The following is a 24,478-nucleotide window of genomic DNA, read 5'->3' as shown; positions in this document are numbered from 1 at the left end:
CTATGCTGTGTACCGCACATGAAGTGTGCCTTGCCATGAGTTGGTCAAGGGGTACAATAGTGATCCGGGAATGGATCACATGACAGCGGTCGAACTTATCCTTAGTATCTAGTGGACTAAGGAATTTTCTCGATTATGGAGGTGAAAAGGGGTTCGTCGTAAAGGGTTACGTCGATGCGAACTTTGACACTAATCCGGATGACTCTGAGCAGTAAACCGGATTCGTATAGTAGAGCAGTTATTTGAAATGGCTCCAAATAGCGTGTGGTAGCATCCACAAGATGACATAAATATTCGTAAAGCACGCACGGATCTGAAAGGTTCAGACCCGTTGACTAATAACCTCTCTCACTAGCATAGCATGATCAAACCAGAACTCATTGAGTGTTAATCACATAGAGATGTGAACTAGATTGTTGACTCTAGTAAACTCTTGGGTGTTTGTCGCATGGTGATGTGACCTGTGAGTGTTAATCACATGGTGATGTGAACTAGATTATTGACTCTAGTGCAAGTGGGAGACTGTTGGAAATATGCCCTAGAGGCAATAATAAATTGGTTATTATTATATTTCCTTGTTCATGATAATCGTTTATTATCCATGCTAGAATTGTATTGATAGGAAACCCAGATACATGTGTGGATACATAGACAACACCATGTCCCTAGTAAGCCTCTAGGAGACTAGCTCGTTGATCAATAGATGGTTACGGTTTCCTGACCATGGACATTGGATGTCGTTGATAACGGGATCACATCATTAGGAGAATGATGTGATGGACGAGACCCAATCCTAAGCCTAGCACAAGATCGTGTAGTTCGTTTGCTCAGAGCTTTTCTAATGTCAAGTATCACTTCCTTAGACCATGAGATTGTGCAACTCCCGGATACCGTAGGAATGCTTTGGGTGCACCAAACGTCACAACGTAACTGGGTGGCTATAAAGGTGCACTACAGGTATCTCCGAAAGTGTCTGTTGGGTTGGCACGAATCTAGACTGGGATTTGTCACTCCGTGTAAACGGAGAGGTATCTCTGGGCCCACTCGGTAGGACATCATCATAATGTGCACAATGTGACCAAGGAGTTGATCACGGGATGATGTGAGTTACAGACGAGTAAAGAGACTTGCCGGTAACGAGATTGAACAAGGTATCGGGATACCGACGATCGAATCTCGGGCAAGTAACATACCGATGGACAAAGGGAATTGCATACGGGATTGATTGAATCCCCGACATCGTGGTTCATCCGATGAGATCATCGTGGAACATGTGGGAGCCAACATGGGTATCCAGATCCCGCTGTTGGTTATTGGCCGGAGAACGTCTCGGTCATGTCTGCATTGTTCCCGAACCCGTAGGGTCTACACACTTACGGTTCGATGACGCTAGGGTTATAGGGAAAGTATGTACGTGGTTACCGAATGTTGTTCGGAGTCCCGGATGAGATCCCGGACGTCACGAGGAGTTCCGGAGTGGTCCGGAGGTAAAGATTTATATATGGAAAGTTGTTGTTCGGGTTCCGGGAAAAGTTCGGGTTTTTTCGGTATTGTACCGGGAAGCTTCCAGAAGGTTCCGGAGGATTCCGGAGGGATCCGGAGGTCCGGAAAATGTTCCACCACGTCCAATACAGCAACATGGGCTGTAAGGGGGGGCCCTAGCCTTAATGGGCCAGGGGCACCAGCCCCCCCAAGGCCCATGCGCATGGGAGAGGGGAAACCCTAAGGGGGAGGGCCTCCACTTGACTTGGGAGACACTCCTCCCCCCTTTGGCCGCCCCCCAAGCCCCATCTAGGGCTGGCCGCACCCCTTGAGGGGGAAACCCTAGATGGGGGGCGCAGCCCTCCCCCTCCCCTATATATATTGGGGTTTTGGGGCTGCCATAGACATGAGAACGTCTCTCTTTTGGCGCAGCCCTACCCCTCTCCCTCCTCCTCCTCTCCCGCGGTGCTTGGCGAAGCCCTGCGGGATTGCCACGCTCCTCCATCACCACCACGCCGTCGTGCTGCTGCTGGATGGAGTCTTCCCCAACCTCTCCCTCTCACCTTGCTGGATCAAGGCGTGGGAGACGTCACCGGGCTGCACGTGTGTTGAACGCGGAGGCGCCGTGGTTCGGAGCTTAGATCGGAATCAACCGCGATCTGAATCGCTACGAGTACGACTCCCTCATCCGCGTTCTTGCAACGCTTCCGCATCGCGATCTACAATGGTATGTAGATGCACTCCTCTTCCCTCGTTGCTAGATTACTCCATTGATTGATCTTGGTGATGCGTAGAAAATTTTGAATTTCTGCTATGTTCCCCAACAAACACGACACTCCGGCTAAACGGACAAGAAAGGAAAAATTACATGATCTTGACAAAACAATATGATTGGTCGAAGAGAGCAACATCGCAATGCCTCTGAGACGAACGAATAGGAGATAGATCGTCGGAATAAGAGAACGGAGAAGGAGATGATAACTTCCACCACAATTGAATTTGGGAAGCATCCTTCCAAGAAGGTTAGAACGGAGTTGTTGGAAAACCAACAACGAAAAGAATAAGCTTGTAGTGGGCTTATGGAAAATTTCTCAAAATTATGAGGTGACAACCCGCCACTAACGGAAACAGTTGATTGGATTGAGATCAACAAGGAGATGAAAATTTCTTCACTGAGATGAGAAGGAGAAAATTGGATCATTGATAAACACCAAAATTAGCAACATGCCTTAGGGAAGGCTTTAGGTGAAACATGACACAAGATAAATCCAACGAAGAGATTGGTGGATTTAAAATATCACATTCTTGACAACATGTGAAACATGAAACGCGAACTCAAATTGTCAAGAATGACATAACACCACCTCAAAAGATAAGAGAGAAAGAATTGCACTTCGGAATGCAAGATGAAGAATGCTTGAACTTCTCAAAACAAACATGTGTTGAGCACCATGTTTATTTTAGAGTATAGCTTGACGGATCTTGACTCCGAGAGAAATCTTGAAGAACAATTGAAGAATAAAAAGAATCTTTGATGAACCACCATGTATAGCCTCCACGAAGAACTCCGGTAATAAAAGGATGATAAAAAGAAAGAGAAGTTGACAACACAAGGTGAAGCCTTGCAATGATTAGATGAAGGTTCGAAATGATATAATTGAAATAACTTGGAGCTCCGGAAAGAAAGATGAACAAATGAAATTAAGAATTTTGATGAACCTCCGGAATAAGGAATTGAATTTACTCGACGAAACAAGAATAAAAATTACATTATGCTCATCCTTCACCAATTAAATTGATGACAAGCAATGGATTTGGCATACTACTTATTCTCGTAGAAAGGATTAAGATAGATAAGGCGCAAACTTGAGAAGGTCTTCAACGAACCACCGGTAGGATTTGGAAACAACGCCTGAATTGATATGATAACGAGGGAAGAGAAATCTTGAACGAACCACCACGAGAATTGAAAATGAAAGTAGCAAAGGCACAATTCAACGGAAAGAATTAGAAAATGAATGAAGATACTTGACAGAATTTAGATACATGAGAACGAAGAGATCATGAATTGATTAGAGGATACTTGAACGATTCACCGGTAAGATTTGGAGAACGAGAGCTGAAAACTTAGAACGAAGAAATCTTCTGAAATGATGGCCTGTTTATTGAATGCTTGCAGATTCTAGCTTAGTCCAATGCACGTGCACTATTATTATTATACACACCGTCTGGTCGTGCAAGTGAAAGGCAATTATGACGATATATGATGGACTGGTTGAGATGAGAGAAGCTGGTATGAACTCGACCTCTCTTGTTTTTGTAAATATGATTAGTTCATCATTCCTGATTCAGCCTATTATGAATAAACATGTTTGTAATGACAATTAGAGATTATAGTTGCTTATGCCATGTTTAATTAGCCAGGAGTTTATAATGGTTTACCTTGCGTGCTAATAATCCCCGAGTGCAGGGAATCATCGTAGCAATTTCCAAAGGTGGAAGTGATAAGTATGGAGTGTCGACCCCACAAGGAGCTAAAGGTAAGATCAATATTCTCTCAAGCCCTTTCTGCCACTGATACGACTCTACGTACACCGAACGTTTGCTTCCAACTAGAAACGAGAAATAAAACTACGTTGTGGGTATGAAGAGGATAACTTTGCATGGTATCGGAGAGCTAAAATATAAAAGTAGGTGTTGTTATCATAAAGTTAAAATATATTACTAAATATTATAAATAGCGAGTGTGGAATAATGATGGATCGTTGTGCGGAATTGTCCTAGGCTATTGTTAACAAGACCGGTAGTCGTCATTGCAATTTCATATGAGGGAGAGGCATAAGCTAACATACTTTCTCTACTTGGATCATATGCACTTATGATTGGAACTCTAGCAAGCATCCGCAACTACTAAAGATCATTAAGGTAAAACCCAACCATAGCATTAAAGCATCAAGTCCTCTTTATTCCCATACGCAACAACCCCCTTACTCGGGTTTGTGTTTCAATCACTCACCAACCCACTATAAGCGAATCATGAACGTATTGCAACACCCTACAGCGGGAGTCCCTCACGCTTGCGCGACACGGAGAGCACCATGGGACAACACCAATAATAAAACATACAACTCATCCCAATCTAGATCATCAATCAACCCAAAGACAAAGGATATCTACTCAAAACATCATAGGATAGCAACACATCATTGGATCATAATATGTGGCATAAAGCACTATGTTCAAGTAGGGATTACAGCGGGGTGCGGGAGAGTGGACCGCATAAAATAAATGAGGATGGTGATATTGGTGAAGACGATCACCGCGGCGATGATTCCCCTCCCGATGGCACTCCGGCACCACCGAGAGAGAGGAGGAGAGGTTCTCCCCCTTGTGCTTCCTCCTCCATGGCCTCCCCCCTAGATGGGGAGAGGTTCTCCCTCTGGTCCTTGGCCTTCATGGCGATGATGGCCCCTCCGGGATCCTCCTCCATGGCCTCTGGTGATGATGGCCCCCTCCGGCAGGGTGTCAGAGAGGGCCTAGATTGATTTCTCATGGCTACAGAGGCTTGCGGCGGCAGAACTTCCGATCTAGGTTTCTTTCTGGAAGTTTGGGTATATATGAGAGGTGTTGGCGTCGAGAACAAGTCAGGGGGTCCCCGGGTTGTCCACGAGGCAGGGAGGCACGCCCAGGGGGGTGGGCGCCCCCCCCACCCTCATGGGCAACCCAGGACTCTTCTAGTCCAACTCTTTGACTCCTTGGCCTTCTTCTGGTCCAACTCTTTGACTCCTTGGCCTTCTTCTAGTCCAAAAATAAGCTCCGTCAAGTTTCAGATCAATTGGACTCCGTTTGGTTTTCCTTTTCTGCGATACTCTAAAACGAGGAGAAAACAAAAACTGGCACTGGGCTCTAGGTTAATAGGTTAGTCCCAAAAATCATATAAAATAGCATATAAATGCATATAAAACATCCAAGGTTGATAATATAATAGCATGAAGACTTCATAAATTATAGATACGTTGGAGACGTATCACGTGCCAACATGCTATTAAAATGGTTGTGATGTGGTATGATGGGGTGGTATCCTCCTTTGAATGATTCAAGTGATTTGACTTGGCACATGTCCACACATGTAGTTGAAACAAAATTCAACATAGCCTTCACAATATTTATGTTCATGGTGGATTATATCCTACTCATGCTTGCACTCAATGTTCATTAATTTTAATGCATGTTCATGACTGTTGTCGCTCTCTAGTTGGTCGCTTCCCAGTCTTTTGTTAGCCTTCACTTGTACTAAGCGGGAATACTGCTTGTGCATCCAATTCCTTAAAACCCCAAAGTTATTCCATATGAGTCCACCATACCTTCCTATATGCGGTATCTACCTGCCGTTCCAAGTAAATTTGTATGTGTCAAACTCCAAATCTTCAAATGAAATTCTATTTTGTATGCTCGAATAGCTCATGTATCAACTAGGGCTGTCTGTATCTTCCATGCTATGCGGGTTATTCTCAAAAGGAGTGGACTCCTCTCCTCACTCACGAGAAAATGGTTGGTCACTGGGATGCCGAGTCCCATGCTTTATGCAAACCAAATCAAAATAATTGCAAACAAAACTCCCCCGGGATTGTTGTTAGTTGGAGGCACTCGTTGTTTCGAGCAAGCCATGGATTGATGCTTGTTGGTGGAGGGGGAGTATAAACTTTACCATTCTGTTTGGGAACCGCCTATAATGTGTCTAGCATGGAAGATATCGCCATCTCTCGGTTGTTATGTTAACAATGAAAGTATACCACTCAAAATATTATTTATCTCTATTTTAAAAATCGAGCTCTGGCACCTCTCAAATCCCTACTTCCCTCTGCGAAGGGCCTATCTATTTACTTTTATGTTGAGTCATCACCCTCTTATTAAAAATCACCAGCTGGAGAGCACCGCTGTCATTTGCATCCATTACTATTAATTTATATTGGGTATGACTGGATATCTTTTACCATGAATTACAATGTCTAGTCAGTCCTTGGTTTTAAAGGTGCTCTGCATTTATGTTTTGCGGTTTCAGAAAGGGCTAGCGAGATACCATCTTGTTATATCATATTATGATTGTTTTGAGAAAGTGTTGTCATCCGAGATTTATTATTATTGCTCGCTAGTTGATTATGCCATTGATATGAGTAAACATGAGACCTAAATGTTATTGTGAATATGGTTAGTTCATAATCTTTGCTGAAAACTTGAATGCTGGCTTTACATATTTACAACAAGAGCAAACAGAGTTTGTAAAAGTTTTTCTTTATCACTTTCAGTTTATCAACTGAATTGCTTGAGGACAAGCAAAGGTTTAAGCTTGCGGGAGTTGATACGTCTTCATCATATCTACTTTTCCAAACACTTTTTCCCTTGTTTTGGACTCTAACTTGCATGATTTGAATGGAACTAACCCGGACTGATGCTGTTTTCAGCAGAATTGCCATTGTGTTATTTTTATGCAGAAACAAAAGTTCTCGGAATAACCTGAAACTTCACGGAGATTATTTTTGGAAATAATAAAAAATACTGGCGAAAGAATCAAGGCCAGGGGGCCCACACCCTGTCCACGAGGGTGGGGGGCGCGCCCCCTGCCTCGTGGGCCCCCTGGAGCTCCACCGATCTCAACTCCAACTCTATATATTCACGTTCGGGGAGAAAAAAATCAGAGAGAAAGATTCATCGCGTTTTACGATACGGTGCCGCCGCCAAGCCCTAAACTCTCATGGGAGGACTACTCTGGAGTCCGTTCGGGGCTCCGGAGAGGGGAATCCGTCGCTATCGTCATCATCAACCATCCTCCATCACCAATTTCATGGTGCTCACCGCCATGCGTGAGTAATTTCATCATAGGCTTGCTGGACGGTGATGGGTTGGATGAGATTTATCATGTAATCGAGTTAGTTTTGTTAGGTTTGATCCCTAGTATCCACTATATTCCGAGATTGATGTTGCTATGACTTTGCTATGCTTAATGCTTGTCACTAGGGCCCGAGTGTCATGATTTCAGATCTGAACCTATTATGTTTTCATGAATATATGTGAGTTCTTGATCCTATCTTGCAAGTCTATAGTCACCTACTATTTGTTATGATCCGGTAACCCCGAAGTGACAATAATCGGGACCACTCCCGGTGATGACCATAGTTTGAGGAGTTCATGTATTCACTATGTGTTAATGCTTTGGTCCGGTACTCTATTAAAAGGAGGCCTTAATATACCTTAGTTTCCATTAGGACCCCGCTGCCACGGGAGGGTAGGACAAAAGATGCCATGCAAGTTCTTTTCCATAAGCACGTATGACTATATTCGGAATACATGCCTACATTACATTGATGAATTTGGGTTGAATACTCTACCCTCGAAAACTGTTTTGATCCCCTATACTTGTGGGTTATCAGTGACAAAGAGCTCATCGTAAATGGTTACGTCGATGCAAGCTTTGAGACTGATCCGGATGACTCTAAGTCACAAACCGGATACATATTTATATTGAACGGTGGAGCTGTCAGTTGGTGCAGTTCTAAGCAAAGCGTCGTGGCGGGATCTACGTGTGAAGCGGAGTACATAGCTGCTTTGGAAGCAGCAAATGAAGGAGTCTGGATGAAGGAGTTCATATCCGATCTAGGTGTCATACCTAGTGCATCGGGTCCAATGAAAATCTTTTGTGACAATACTAGTGCAATTGCCTTGGCAAAGGAATCCAGATTTCACAAGAGAACCAGGCACATCCAGAGACGCTTCAATTGCATCCGTGATCAAGTCAATGATGGAGACATAGAGATTTGCAAGATACATACGGATCTGAATGTTGCAGACCCATTGACTAAGCCTCTCTCACGAGCAAAACATGATTAGCACCATGACTCCATGGGTGTTAGAATCATTACTATGTAATCTAGATTATTGACTCTAGTGCAAGTGGGAGACTGAATGAAATATGCCCTAGAGGCAATAATAAAGTTGTTATTTATATTTCCTTATATCATGATAAATGTTTATTATTCATGCTAGAATTGTATTAACTGGAAAGTTAGTACATTTGTGAATACATAGACAAACAGAGTGTCACTAGTATGCCTCTACTTGACTAGCTCATTGATCAAAGATGGTTATATTTCCTAGCCATAGACATGAGTTGTCATTTGATTAACGGGATCACATCATTAGGACAATGATGTGATTGACTTGACCCATTCCTTTAGCTTAGCACTCGATCGTTTAGTATGTTGCTATTGCTTTCTTCATGACTTATACATGTTCCTATGACTATGAGATTATGCAACTCCCGTTTACCGGAGGAACACTTTGTGTGCTACCAAACGTCACAACGTAACTGGGTGATTATAAAGGTGCTCTACAGGTGTCTCCGAAGGTACTTGTTGGGTTGGCGTATTTCGAGATTAGGATTTGTCACTCCGATTGTCGAAGAAGTATCTTAGGGCCCACTCGGTAATGCACATCACTATAAGCCTTGCAAGCATTACAACTAATGAGTTAGTTGCGGGATGATGCATTATGGAACGAGTAAAGAGACTTGCCGGTAACGAGATTGAACTAGGTAATGAGATACCGACGATCGAATCTCGGGCAAGTAACGTACCGATGACAAAGGGAACAACGTATGTTGTTATGCGGTTTGACCGATAAAGATCTTCATAGAATATGTGGGAGCCAATATGAGCATCTAGGTTCCGCTATTGGTTATTGACCGGAGACGTGTCTCGGTCATGTCTACATAGTTCTCGAACCCGTAGGGTCCGCACGCTTAACGTTCGGTGACGATCGGTATTATGAGTTTATGTGTTTTGATGTACCAAAGGTTGTTCGGAGTCCCGGATATGATCTCGAACATGACGAGGAGTCTCAAAATGGTCGAGACATAAAGATTGATATATTGGACGGCTATATTCGGACACCGGAAGTGTTCCAGGTGATTACCGGAATCCCCCCCCCCCTGGGGAACTAGTGGGCCTAGATGGGGAGAGAGAGAGGGGCGGCCAGGGCAGGCCGCGCACCCCCTCCCCCTTTGTAAGGCCCACGAAGTGGCTATATCTCCCACGTGTCGAGGCACGACTTAGAGGCATAACCGCATAGTGGTTTAGTCGCAAGAAGGGTCATCTTCACACAATCCCATGTAATGAACAAGAATGGGATAAAGAGTTGGCTTACAATCGCCACTTCACACAATACATAAATATTATTCATACATCATCCAAAATACAATCATATAGACCGACTACGGTCAAAATCCAGATGAAAATAAGACAACCCCAAATGCTAGATCCCCGATCGTCCCAACTGGGCTCCACTACTGATCATCAGGAAAAGACACATAGTAACGACCACGTTCCTCATCGAACTCCCACTTGAGATCGACGCCATCATCTGCACTGGCATCGTCGGCACCTGCAACTGTTTTGTAGAATCTGTGAGTCACGGGGACTCAGCAATCTCACACCCGCAAGATCAAGACTATTTAAGCTTGAAGGAAAGGATGGTGCAAAGAGGTGGAGCTGCAGCGGCAAAAGCATATATGGTGGCTAACTTGCGCAAATGAGAGCGAGAAGAGAAGCAACGGAACGGACGTCATCTAGCAATGACCAAGTAGAGGTCCTGAACACCTACTTACGTCATACATAACTCAGACCGTGTTCACTTCCCGGACTCCGCCGAGAAGAGACCATCACGGCTACACACGCAGTGGATGTATTTTAATTGGGTCAAGTGAAAAGTTATCTACAACCGGACATTAACAAATTCCCATCTGCCTCATAACCGCGGGCACGGCTTTCGAAAGATAATACCCTGCAGGGGTGTCCCAACTTAGCCCATCATAAGCTCTCACGGTCAACGAAGGATAAACCTTCTCCCGGAAAGACCCGATCAGTCTCGGAATCCCGGTTTACAAGACATCTCGACAATGGTAAAACAAGACCAGCAAAGCCACCCGAATGTGCCGACAAATCCTGATAGGAGCTGCACATATCTCGTTCTCAGGGCACACCGGATGAGACATCCTACGAGTAAAACCAGACCTCGAGTTTCCAGGAGGGGGCCCCGCAGTCTGCTCAGTTCGGACCAACACTCGAAGGAGCACTGGCCCGGGGGGGTTAAAATAAGATGACCCTCGGGCTCGCGAAAACCCGGGGGAAAAGGCTTAGGTAGCAAAAGGTAAAACCAAGGTTGGGCCTTGCTGGAGGAGTTTTATTCAAGGCGAACTGTCAAGGGGGTCCCATAAATCACCCGACCGTGTAAGGAACACAAACTCAAGGAACATAATCCCGGTATATCAGTAACTAGGGCGGCAAGAGTGGAACAAAACACCAGGCATAAGGCCGAGCCTTCCACCCTTCACCAAATATATTATAGATGCATTAATTAAATAAGAGATATTGTGATATCCCAACATATCCATGTTCCGACATGGAACCACTTCAACTTCACCTGCAACTAACAACGCTATAAGAGGGGCTGAGCAAAAGCGGTAACATAGCCAAACAATGGTTTGCTAGGAGAGGATGGTTAGGGCTGACATGGCTAAAATGGGAGACATGATATAGCAAGTGATAGGTAGCGGAGCATGGCAATAGAGCGAACAACTAGCAAAGCAAAGATAGAAGTGATATCGAGGGGTGGTCATCTTGCCTGCAAGGTTCTCAGAGTTGTCGAAAGCTTGATCCCCGTAAGCGTACTCGACAGGTTCCTCGTTCACGAACTCGTCTCCCGGCTCTACCCAAGACAAGAACACAAACAAACGGAATCACAATCAACAACGAGGAATGCGCAAGCAACATGATGCAAAACATGTATGATATGCAAGATATGATATGCGATGCATATGCGTGCTCCGGAAGGAAAATGATGAACATGGCAGTAAATTGGAAAACCAAGCATGCCACTGGAAAGATGAGATGATTTCGGTCGAAATCGATATAAAGATCACCGGAATCGGATGCACGGTTTGCAAATGGCAAGCATAACAAGAATGACACTAATCTGCGATAAACAGCAAGATAGCACTTAAAATGCAACAAGCAGCAATGCTACAGCATCACAACATAGCAACAAAGCACATGACAGTAAACTACAGGAGATGCTTGACAAAAGAGGAACACTGAGCTACGGCTAGTTCACAACATATAAAGCTCAAACAAGCATGGCAAAAGTGCAAAAGATTACAGGTTCACAGACTTAGTGAAAAACTGGACATGGCAGTAAATAGCATCAGGTAGCAATGTTCGGAGCATGAAATCAATATGCTACAGGAACTTAACATAGCAAAACAAGGCATGGCAGTGTTCTACTAAATGCACATGACAAAAGTCCCTTACTGACCATAAGCCAAAAAGGACCAGAAGAAATGATGGCAAGCATGTAAACATAGCAAGTTTCGTTATCAGGTTTCAGACTGCAGAAAACAGAGCATGGCAGAAATATTAATATGTAGGCCTCTTTGTGAGCTTGATGCACTCCCTACAGAGCAATTCATGACAAACCAAGCATACCTACAGCAAGATGGCATGTTTATGAAGCTAACCATGGCAAGAACAATTGCATAGCATGTATGGATCAACTACAATAAGCTTGGCAAAAATGCATGTCATGTTAAGAATCTGCCAGAAATATTTTATAGCAAAAGTAGAGCAAGATTGAGTCATGCTATGGCACTCCATAATTGCAAACAATAGCAGGAATGGTTCAATTCCAACTATAGCTACAAAACATCCTTACTGAACATCTCCAAAATATGCATGGATCTCTCTGTAGCATTAAGTTTACATGGCAACAAAATTACAGCAGACGAAGACTTGGAGAAATCACTGTCCCTGAAATCAGAAATATTACGGGGCCTACTTTGCATTCTTGTGATAGTCACCACAGAGATCACAAAAATACATGGACTACACCACTGGAAAGATGGCATGGCATACTTCAAAACACATGTAGAGCTCATGCTCAAAAGATGCACCGAATAAAAGATACAAAAAAAACAAATCTCCAAGTCCTGATAAGAACCAGAGATTAACAGCAACTAGCCCTCTTCTAACGAAGATTTGGGCATCAAGACGACCTCTAATGAACGTGGTGCAATTGAACAAAATGTAGAGCATCATGGGACGAACAATTTGACATATTACATGCGTGAATCAGAGCTACATGCAAGAAGTTATGACATCGGGAACATGAGCACTTGCTGATAAAATCTGAGGACTTAGAGAATTTGGAGGCTCGGGAAAAAGTCAACTCACGAGAGTTGGATCTGGATCGACCGTTGCTCGCTCGAGCTCGGGCTCGGGCCGATGGCGTTCGCCGGCGGGAGGAAGAGGAAGCCGGAGGTGGGGGTCGCCGGCGGGGGCGGCGGGCGCCGGCGGAGGCGCGGCGGCGGGCGAGCCGCGGAGGCGAGCCGGCGGTGCGGGGCGGCGGACGGCGCGGGTTCGGGCCGCGGGGGCCGGGGACGGGCTCCGGCGGGCCGCGCGGTGGAGGAGAGAGAGAGAGGGTGACGTCGCGCGACGGGGTTGGCTGCGGCCGGTGCGTCCGGCCGGCGGCGGACGTGTCCGGCGCGGCGCGAGGAGAGGGTTAGGGTTCGTATGTGATTCCGTTTTTCGGGAGAGATGGAGTTTTATAGGTAGAGGGAGTTAGGAGACTCCAAATGAGGTGCGGTTTTCGCCCACACGATCGTGATCGAACGACCTAGAGCATGGAAGAGAGTTTGGTGGGTTTTGGGCTGGTTTTAAAGGGGGTTTTTGCTGGACACTCAAATGGACTTTGCGGATGCCCGGTTAACCGTTGGAGTACCAAACGACCTCCGAATGGAACGAAACTTGACCGGTGGTTTCCGGGTGGTATATTAAGACCACTTGACAAGCGTCGGTCCATTCCGAGAAAGTTTGACACACGCACACGAAAGAAAACGAGAGGGATGCACCGGGGGAGATAGGAGCGCCGGATTGCAAAACGGACAACGGGGAAAATGCTCGGATGCATGAGACGAACACGTATGAAAATGCAATGCGCATGATGACATGATATGAAAATGCATGACATGACAAAATACAAAACGAAAGACAAAACCCGACAACGGAGGGAAAACATATCACATAGCCGGAAATGGCAAGAGTCGGAGTTACAAATATGGCAAGTTACATGCGGGGTGTTACACCCTTGAGTCGGAATTGGACTAGGAGGGGGCGGCGGCCCCCTTTTTCCTTCCCCTCTCCTACTCCTTCCTTCCCCTTCCTAGTAGGACTAGGAAAGGAGGAATCCTACTCCTACTAGGAGGAGGATTCCTCCCCTCCTTGGCGCGCCCTAGGGCCGGCCGGCCTCCCCCTTGCTCCTTTATATACGGGGGCAGGGGCACCCTAGAACACACAACAGACAACTCTCTTAGCCGTGTGCGGTGCCCCCCTCCACCATAATCCACCTCGGTCATATCGTTGTAGTGCTTAGGCGAAGCCCTATGCTGGTAACTTCATCATCACCGTCATCACGTTGTCGTGCTGACGAAGCTCTCCCTCGACACTCAGCTGGATCGAGAGTTTGTGGGACGTCACCGAGCTGAACGTGTGCTGATCGCGGAGGTGCCGTACTTTCGGTACTAGGATCGGTCGGATCGTGAAGACGTACGACTACATCAACCGTGTTGTCATAACGCTTCCGCTTACGGTCTACAAGGGTACGTGGACTACACTCTCCCGCTCATTGCTATGCATCACATAGATCTTGTGATCGTAGGAAATTTTTTGAAATTACTGCGTTCCCCAACACTACGTTCCCGCTTGTTCGACTAGGGCATAAAGGGAGCACCTCTACGATTGTTACAACCGGGTCATCCGGACATGTACCTCAGACGGGTGAAGCCGAAAGCTAGCGTTCTTAAGAGAATAATTGGTCGGCGGACGAACGACGAACTGCCTTCGTGGCGATATATAAAGTCTCAAAATATAAAGCCTCTTGTGATTTTTAGCATCCCAGCATTGGCATGCATAAATAACGCATGCGGACCCAGGGAAAGGAACCCTTAACGGAACTATTCTCTCTGGAAGATGTTTCTTACGTTAAAAAGTAATATAACATAACTCCCCAAATGCAGTTTGTCTGTTCAAGCACTATGACCGGACTGCCTGGTTTCCAAACATACTTGGTGTTTACCACATGTATAGTATTCGGAAACACTCCAACCCTTGGGTTTCGGAGGGTGAAGCGGAAGGTCTTCCATGACAATCTTTTAAATTTCGGCCGGAGATAAGTTTGATGATAAATTATATTGTTACATGGAATCAAACGCCTGCTCTCCATCTATAGCATCTATAAGGTTGTCTAGTTTACAGTCCTGTTGTGAAAATTTGGCGGTTGTCTTTACTTGGTCATACACCAAGCTAACCGGAATTTCTTATCCGTCTGGTCCCCGAGGTCTGACCCGGGCCATATGATTCGGATCAAGTCCGGTATACCGCGTCTTCACCATGGCCCAGGCTTCTCGTGCGCCTTCTCGACATGTTGATGCCTTCCATAGTTCAAAGTGGCATCGAGCTCCCTTGAATAAATTCACGAGCTCCTCCATAATTTCTGGAGGAGAATCGGATGGCCATAAAGCCTTAGCCATGTTCCTCATGGCTTTCCGAGCTTGCTCGTGCACTTTGGATAGCTCTTGCAGCAAGTCGCCTTGAAATCTGGACACTTCTCCCTCGGGCCGGCCAGTTAACAAACCTACAAGAACGATCTCATAAACCTTTCCATCAGGGGACCGTATGAAAGTCAGGTTAAAGGACATACTGAATATGCCACCTTTCAGCTTTCTGTTCTCCTTCAAGGCATCCGACAGTTGGGCTCGTACGTCCTTTAGCTCTTCGGCTTGCTTGATGTTTGCATCCTGTAGCTTGTTCTTCTCATTAATGGTCTGTGTTAATACATGTTGACCAACGGCTTCTTGCCCTTCGGTATGTTGTTTGTCCGCCTGAGCAGCCTTTAGCCTCTCCTCCAACCGATCTACCGATCCTGCAGCTGTAAACAAAACAATGCATATTTAAAAATCATTGTTGGTGCAGCATCATATTTTCCGGACACTGTTGTGCTTACCATTAGGTGCCTTCTTGGATTTCTTCAAATTTTCCAGTTCGGCGGTGACAACAGTTAGCTTGGTCCGACATTCTTCAAGCTCCTTGGACAGCGTGTTTTCACCGTCAGTACCTGATGATATAACGACCCTTAAATCAGTTGGGCCAACTGCTTCAAGCCTCGGAGGCTACTAGCACATGATTATTAAATCTACACCAAGTTTTTACCCGCATATCCTTTGAAAGGAGGTGAGTGCTCCGGCAAGTCCATCCCGAGCAGCTCGAATATATGCATCCACAGAGCTGAGGGCGTTGAACGCCTCTTCGGTGAAACTTGGGTCGTGCATGGCCTCTTTCCCCCGCCGATGATTCACCGCGCTCTCCACTTCAGAATTGGTGACGGATAGATTATCTGAATCCTCTTGGAAATGACAATACGGCGTTGCACCTGTATCAACCCTAGTCCTTGTGGCAGGGTCCGGGGCCGGATTGGTCGATGCATGGCCGGCGAGGTCCCCGGATACAGTCCGGCATATGCTCTTCCTAAAATATGGCACAGAGGGAAACGCCACAATCCGGTCTATCCGCCGAATGCATGTTAAAAACTATACCTCTTTGGTGAAGGTGGGGGCCCGGTAGTATCACCGTTTGCCCTTCTTTTCAAAGACACGCCCTGCATGGGCATCACCTTCTTAGAGGACGCCTCTGATACAGCTCGGCGAGACGAGCGCCGCCCCTTCGGAGCATGAGACGGTGCGGTGGGTGAGGCGCAATGAGAAAACTCTTTTGGAGGAGACGTCTCCTGGGTACTTACATGGGAGGAGGGGAGAAGGACGGGGTAATCGGCTATAATGGGCACTTCCGTGTCGTCGTAGCTCGCCTGATAAAAGACCCCCTCCTTAAGTTCTATAAATATATCCGGATCTTCTTCATATCCGGGATCCAGGTCTCGAACATGGTCCTCTGGTTGCGGAGCAGGGGTGTAGACCCCCTCGACGACCTTTCTCCACTCCTATTAAAAGTAGCCAGATTAAATTCGACTAGCGTAACTCAGGAAAGAGATTGAGTGAGGTCAATGATCAAAAAACTCACCTAGTCGATGGGGTTATACATGGAAAAACCTTCCCGACACTTCAAGCGAGTGAAGTCTTCCCTCCCCCCTTTGTAAAGGTCAGCTAAGATGGTGGCCGGGGCGGCAAAATTGTCTGGACCCTTGCGCAGACAACGGGATGCATCGTCCTCCCCGTTGTAATTCCACATAGGAAAACCTCTAGATTGGAGCGGCGGAATGCATCGCGTTATTGAAATCGCCATTACCTCGATTATAGACAGCCCGGAGTTGGCAAGTACTCTGATATTGCTTGCTAACCTCTTAACCTCCGCACTGTCTTCTTCCTCGAGGCTTCGGGGACGCCAGCTGGCGCGCTTCTTTAAAGGAGCATTGGAGAATTCGGGAAGACCATGCCGGATTGGGTCCGGAAGAAGGACGTCTTCAATATAAAACCATTCCGAGGGCCACTCTTTGGATGCCTTCTTCGGAGTGCCGGACAGGTATCCTGTCCCGGCTATGCGCCATACTTCGGCGCCGCCCACCTCGAATATAGATCCCTTTTGGGAGCGGGGGACGAGGCAGAAAAATTTCCGCCATAGCTCGAAATGAGCCTCACTGCCTAGAAACAGCTCGCAAAGAGCAATGAAGCCCGCGATATGCACGATGGAGCCCGGCGTCAGATTGTGCAGTTGGAGGCCGTAATACTCCAGGAGACCTCTGAGGAAAGGGTGGATAGGAAATCCTACGCCTCTCAAAAGGAAGAAAACGAAGCACACCCGCTCCTCTTTAGAAGGATTGGGGAAATTCTCCGCCAGGGCTTCGCCGTTGAGGGAAGTTAATCCAGCCCGAACGGAGACTAGATCCGCGGTAGGAAGATATCCCTGCGTCTGAAGTTTATTCAGATGGGCGCGGGACAACGAGCAGCTTTCCCAGTCGCCTTTTTGAGGGACGTGGGGACGTGAGGAAGAGCTAGGAGCGCTAGCCATGTTTGGACGATTTCCTATGACGAGTTCTAAGGATTTCCGCGTGGTGTGGAATGGCATCTGAGATCTAATCTCCTTAAATAGACGCCTTCCCTGCTTGGTCAAGGGGTTATTTGTAAAAAAAACACCTAGACCGTTCGCATTCGTTTGACACGTGGAAGCCGAGGCGACGACAGTAAAGAATCAATAGAATATGATATTTAATGTGGAGCCGAACTATCGTCAATCCGAAGTATAATGGAGAACCCGCCTTGCAAAGTCGAAGACATAAAGCCGGATACTACATCGTCATTGAAGGCAAGTTCGGGGGCTACTGAGAGATTCCTGGATTAAGGGGTCCTCGGATGACCGGACTATGTGACATGGGCCGGACTGATGGGCCGTAAAGATACAAGATAGAAGGCCTTCCCATGTGTCCGGACAGGACTTTCCTTTGCGTGGATAGCAAGCTTGGTGGCCAGATGTGTAGTTTCCTTTCTCTGTAAACCGACTTTATACAACCCTAGCCTCCTCTAGTGTCTATATAAATCGGAGGGTTTAGTCCGTAGAGGCAATCACAAATCATACAGGCTAGACATCTAGGGTTTAGCCATTACGATCTCGCGGTAGATCAACTCTTGTAACCCCTATACTCATCAAAGTCAATCAAGCAGGAAGTAGGATATTACCTCCATCAAGAGGGCCCGAACCTGGGTAAACATCGTGTCCCCCGTCTCATGTTACCTTCGATCCTCAGACGCATAGTTCGGGACACCCTACCCGAGATCAGCCGGTTTTGACACCGACACTGATGTAATATTAATTATAAGCAATACTCCACTCCATTGAGAAAGATAAAATAGTATTAAGAGGAGATATGTTAATGGTAGAATTCAAGCTAAGTAGTGAAATCAACTAATTACTATCTATTCCCTAAAAAAACTAATTACCATCTGATGTATTCTACATCACACAACTGTACATGCAAGCTCACTATGATAATAAAAAATCACTGATCATTTAATGTTTTATATAAACAATGAACATTTTGATCTTTGACAAAACATATATGGGGCTGCTTTCTTCTATTGCATTGCCCACTAAATTTGTTAGTATCAATCGAATCTCCAAGGATCTCTCTATGCACTCTCTCTTAACTTTGAAACAAACAAAGAGATCACATCGTCCGTCAGAGATCACAAGTCAAAAGGCATCTCCTCAAGAACAATCTTACAACTCCTGGACTTCAGTCTATAATCATCAACCTCTCTGTATGTTTCCCCGCTACTCTTGAATTGCTTCGACCGACTATTTATGTAGGCACCTCTGACACATATTGGCAAATGCTATATTTATGGGTGAGCCTATCATGCGACCCAACTATTAGATTCTTCTCTTCCTTGGGTATGTATTTTCTGAAGAGAAAGGGTGGGATTTCCACACAAAAAAGGTGTGGGGAGTCTACTCCATTGGTTGATGAGCACAGTTCTGGGCGCACATGCTCTTGTTTTTGAGTTAACTGAACAATGTAGTCTCAGTTTAATGCAGCTTATCAATGTATCATACATCCGTATTTTTCAGTAGCGGTCCTATTGTCAAAATCTTGCCCTTTTTAGTTTACAAATCAGTTATGATGTTACCATGTGTTGACCTATCGTTAGCTGCTCTTAATCAGTATTCAGTTAAGCGCAAGTATATAATCTTGCTATGGTTTCTTAAAAAGGGGCACAACCTTATCCTTGGTTTCTACGAGAGGGAATCAAAAGATTTTTTTTACTTTCATGCGTTTGCCTTCTGTGATGCTAAGATATGAATGTCATGTCCACTATTAACAAGCTCTCATCTTCGATATATAGGTTGTTGCCCACATTTAGGGTTTGTTCGGTAGCTCTCCAACTCCTAGCTTCCGCAGATCTGCGAGTGGAGCTGATCCGAACGGCCCAGCTCCAAGAAGCTGGCTTCCCGAATCAGAGCAGCGTGCACGTACAAAAACTCGGAGCGGCAGTTTCGGCGATCCAGGAATCGGGAATCCTGGAATTGGCGTTCTTTATGAGCAGATGCCACCGCTAAGTGACTCGAGGGGGTCGCGTACCGGTTCGCCACTTCTATCTCCTCTGTGCTCATGTGTTCGACTGGGCCCGAAGGCCCCCTTACCTGTTGAGCCGACTGGGCTCCAGCCCACCCAGGCAGGTTGGCCTGCTGGCGCGTACGAGAAGCTGGAGCGAGGAACCGAACAAATTTTCATCGATTGCAATCCGTGCAAGAAGCTAGCATTGGGGAATAGAAGCAAGATTTGCGGATTCAGTGAAGATGGAGGACATTCGAACAGGCCCTTAGTCGGCTAGCTAGAGATGAGTGATGCATGTATGTCTCTTAGGTGTCCACTCTCCCACTTATGTAGAATTTTGTGCAAAAACACATTTTTGATGAGCGACCGGTCCAATGGCACACGCTATTACGCTGAGGCAAGCATTTGGAGGCCGTGTTGCTCCTTCATGTTTGCATACTGATGTTCGTAAGTAAGATTGGCGAAATGCTTGCAGGGGCGCCAGCCGTTTAGGACTAGTACAAAGTAAAAATTCAACTCTACCAATTTTGATTGCAATCACCATGCTTCTAGCATAAATTGATGCAACTGTTTTCTTTTAAGGGGATAAATTGTTAATCCCACCATTGGTACTTTGGCCTGTGAAATCCTTTGTGTGGATAAGTGAGGTGCAGCCTGTGCCATCTGTGTGATAGGCTCAAACCGAGTCACAGAACAAAGGAAAGGGGCAATGAAAGCGATGAGTTTTTTTTTGGGTGTTTTGTTTGAGGGGTAATTTTTTTTTTACGAAAAGTTTGAAGGGTAATGAAAAACGAGGTGCAGTTTTTTTAGACAAACTCGCGCCTATTGCAGGCCGTCTATGGGCCCAAATTTGAAGACGGCGGCCCAAAGAAGGAAGAATAAACAGAAAGGGTAGGTCCAGTAAACGTCCCAAGGTTCAGACGAAGTGCCGAGCACGACGAATAGCGGCGCTGCAACCTCTCCGCCCCCACGAAGAGAGAGAAAACCATGGCGGCGGTCGGCGGCGCGGGCAACGGAGCCGGCGAGGAGGCAGGTGGGGCCGAGTTCTACCTGCGGTACTACGTGGGGCACAAGGGCAAGTTCGGGCACGAGTTCCTCGAGTTCGAGTTCCGCCCCGACGGCAAGCTCCGCTACGCCAACAACTCCAACTACAAGAATGACACCATGATCCGCAAGGAGGTCTTCGTCTCCCCCTCCGTGCTCCGCGAGGCCAGGAGGATCATCCAGGACTCGGAGGTTTGTTTGTACCCCGCGTTCCTCCTTTTCTAGTCACGAACAGAGACCTAGGGTTAGGGTTTTGTGCCGACGGTGATGGGCCAATCTCTGCTGGATTGACAGATAATGAAGGAGGACGACAGCAACTGGCCGGAGCCCGACCGCGTCGGCAGGCAGGAGCTCGAGATTGTCATGGGCAACGAGCACATCTCCTTCACCACCTCCAAGATCGGCTCCCTCGTTGATGTCCAGACCAGCAAGGACCCGGAGGGCCTCCGCATCTTCTACTACCTCGTCCAGGTAATCCATTCGCATTCTTTCCCAATCACCATTGCACATATTGGGTCATGTCTTAGTGTGAGCTTTCCGTTGGAACATAGCTTAACTGAACATTAGTCTTACTCACTTGGTCGCGTATCTAGAGCCCTTAGTGGTAGAAACTCAAATGTTTCTCTAGGGGTATTCGTTGCTTTGTACAAACTGGGAAGACTTTGCCTTTTCCCATGGGTGACTGAGTCTGAGTATTCCTTGTGCTAAACTCATTTGTAATATACCTGATTTAATAGTAGAATGGAACTTAATTAGCTCAAAGTAATCTACTGACTGTGAGGTGGTTATTGCGGTATTGCCACGCCTTCATGATTTTTTGAGATAAACGACGAGTCAATGGTTAACAAGATGTCAGATTGTCTTCTTCTTCATCCTCTACTAACCAAGCAAGAACCAATTTCTTACAAAACATGCTAATATGATTGATTAATGTTTGAATACCCCATAGGAACCTAGCATACCTGACATCTAAAGGAAGCAAAACAATATATACCATATCACATCCACCTTTTGGTATGTAGTGTTTACAAGTGACCAAGCTAAAAACTCGAAACAAAAGAAGGTCAGCAAATATAACATGACTTCAAGAGGTCAACATCTGTTCTTATTCTGAACCTTTCACTCTACTCCGCACAACCTGTACCTGTAAGGATGTGGTCTAAGGAAGAAAAACTGCAATTATATGGAAACCACAAAAAGACAAATGAACAGAAAAGGAGACAAGAGTGGACTGTTCCTCCATAATTAGCATATTGTTTCTGGAGCAATAGCCCCACTAGTCTGTACACCAGTATGATCTTCTGTTTTAGACCATACTTTGTCTAGCACTACACAGAAATGTTGGCTGTTCTTGGATGAGCCATATACTTCTTTTACGTCACCAAGAATATCATTCTCCACTCTTTCAGTTGTGCTCTGTAGAGCTGTCACATATCGTTTCTGGAACAGTAACTGAACCAAGAGTAGATCCCCCCACCCCCCCCCCCCAATTATTTTTTATTGCTAAAGTAAGAGCACTCAGTACATGACATAGTAATAGTAAATTGGCTCTGTTGTTTAATGTGGATTTAATTTTGCAACTAAAGATCTGGAACAATGTGGTTTGCTTATAAAACTTAAAGGGCTAGCTGTTTTACTGAGCATATTTTGTGGTATGGTTTCTATTAACTGTCAATAATCTGCATCTTTGTTAGCCTTTTTTGGTTGCTCTGTTAATCAACATCAACATGTTTGTAATATATCTCCTGCTTTCACTACCTGAGATCTTGAAAACTATGTGTGGACAGTGTGAAACAAAGATGGAGGTTTTGTTTGTTACTAATATCAGTAGCCGTTTTGAACACAATCAGTTTAGAGTTCCTAACCAGACTGACTATCTAGATGTAAACACAGAAAACATGATATTGCTATACATCAGTATAATCGATGGATGCATCAGGGTCCCTTGGAGATTTTGCAAGTTCTGTACGGTTTACACCTTATAATAAGACTTGACTGAGTTCATAATAAGGTTAAAAAAATTGTTCGAGGCTGATGTTGGTTAGGTGGTCACCTCTGGCCGTTAGCTACCTGCTCTGAAGCTCGCTTTAGTATCTGTTGCCCAGTATGTATTGTAATAACTAGATATGATGCTAATTTCTTTTAGTTTTCTGTGCTTCATTTTTAAACTGGTAACCTCAGCATATTTGCCTTCTCTATAAAGTTGGGCCGAGAGGCCTTCTGTTTAAAAAAAAATAACAGGAGAAAAATTATTGTTTGTTGCATGTTCTATTTTACTATTTTTGTGACCTATTGTTTAGTGAATTAGGTGATTAATTGCATCTCAAGTTGACTGTATGATACCATACGGAAAAACTGAAAACCTTCTATGTGATGGGGTGTGTTAGTGGAAAAAGATAACATGTCCATTTTGCCTTATTTCTGATGACATTCTTAAATTGGTTCTTCTACCTAATTAAAATATCCAACCTCTTCTGTACCATAGATCCTTAGTCTTCTGTTAGGTTTGCTTAGTGGACAACTGTCATGAGAGACCATGTGTTAATTATTTCCTAGGCACATTAAGGAACTGTTAGTGGCATGTGCATTATAGTTAAAAAGTTTAAAGTGGGGCACAAAACCGCATAATTAGCTGCTGCTCTTAACCCCACCAAGGCAAATGGACTAATTAGTTTAAACTGTTCTGAGGATAACTAGTATTTTGTTTTTTCACAATACTGTATGCCTGTAACTGAACTATTCCTGACATTTGTGGATGTTTTTGTTTGCAGGACCTTAAATGTTTCGTGTTTTCACTTATCAACCTCCACTTTAAGATCAAGCCTATTCAGCTTTGAGCTATGTTGGGTTTTCCCGGTTGTGTTATGGTACTGCGAGTGTTAGAGAATTCTGTACTTATGTAATATGCCATGAGTTGCTTCTGATGCGGTTGGGTGTGCGTGGAACACTGTGGGTGATCCCTTTTGGCATCACCTGAGGTTATTGGATTGTGCAAGCTTCGAGTGCTCATTGATATTTATGCATGTTTGTTTTACAATCTCGCACCTTTTTTTTATCAGTGCAGTAGCACCTTTTACCACCACTTCTTGTTTATGATCAAAGGCCTGTGCTGCCTTCTTGACCGTCCATAACTAGTTTGCATGTCTGTTGGCCAAACCGTTGGGGTGGCCGCTCTTTCCATTTTCATGGATGCAGCATGAGGGTAACTCTTTTGATTTTTAAATATTCTTTTATGAATCATGACTTGTGCATTTGTGCTAGCAAAACTGACAAATAAAAGAGATCACCAAGTGGCATTGGAGATAAAGGTTTTGGCATCTACAGATTCTTTCATGAGTTGTGCACCTGTGTGCTGGCAAAACTGACTAGTAAAAGATACCCAAGGTGATTAAAGGCTCCTTTTGGATCCTTTATTTTGCAAAGCAGAACAGTGTGATTAAAGGCTCCATTGGGCCTATGGAACTTCATCTTTAGCCTGTGATTAAAGGCTCCATCTTTAGTGTGGATTAGTGGCATCTACGGAGCACTGTTTGGTGGCCAGCAAGCCTTCTTTTGGCTTTCGCAACGACATAGGCTACCTCCTTTCATGCAAAAGGAGGTCAGATCTTATTACATGAACGTGATTATGTTCTCCCATCAGATGCAGGCATGCCCCTATTATAGCATTTACCCTCTCGTGAAAATGGTAAACATTTCTAGTAGCGGTTAACAAGTAAAGATGAATATGGCGCAAAAGGAGGTTAGATCTTGTTACATAAGAAGAGTCTCATGAACATGATTATGTTCT

The 24,478-nt window shown here is 45.3% G+C and overlaps 1 protein-coding gene across 1 annotated transcript; it reads left to right on the top strand.

Annotated features, from left to right (window-relative positions):
• Positions 1 to 20,552: 20,552 nt before the first annotated feature.
• On the top strand, positions 20,553 to 23,728 carry LOC123167633 (protein mago nashi homolog 2). Its single transcript, XM_044585466.1, has 3 exons — positions 20,553 to 20,883; positions 20,986 to 21,162; positions 23,463 to 23,728. The coding sequence occupies exons 1-3, from the start codon at positions 20,635 to 20,637 to the stop codon at positions 23,526 to 23,528; spliced, it is 492 nt and encodes a 163-aa protein (XP_044441401.1). The 5' UTR covers positions 20,553 to 20,634; the 3' UTR covers positions 23,529 to 23,728.
• The last annotated feature ends 750 nt before the right edge of the window (positions 23,729 to 24,478 follow it).

This window comes from Triticum aestivum, chromosome 7D (genome assembly GCF_018294505.1).
Source record: "Triticum aestivum cultivar Chinese Spring chromosome 7D, IWGSC CS RefSeq v2.1, whole genome shotgun sequence".
NCBI classification, from domain to species: Eukaryota; Viridiplantae; Streptophyta; class Magnoliopsida; order Poales; family Poaceae; genus Triticum; species Triticum aestivum.
Note: the sequence above shows the minus strand (reverse complement) of the source record. Positions and strands in the feature narration are given on the sequence as shown.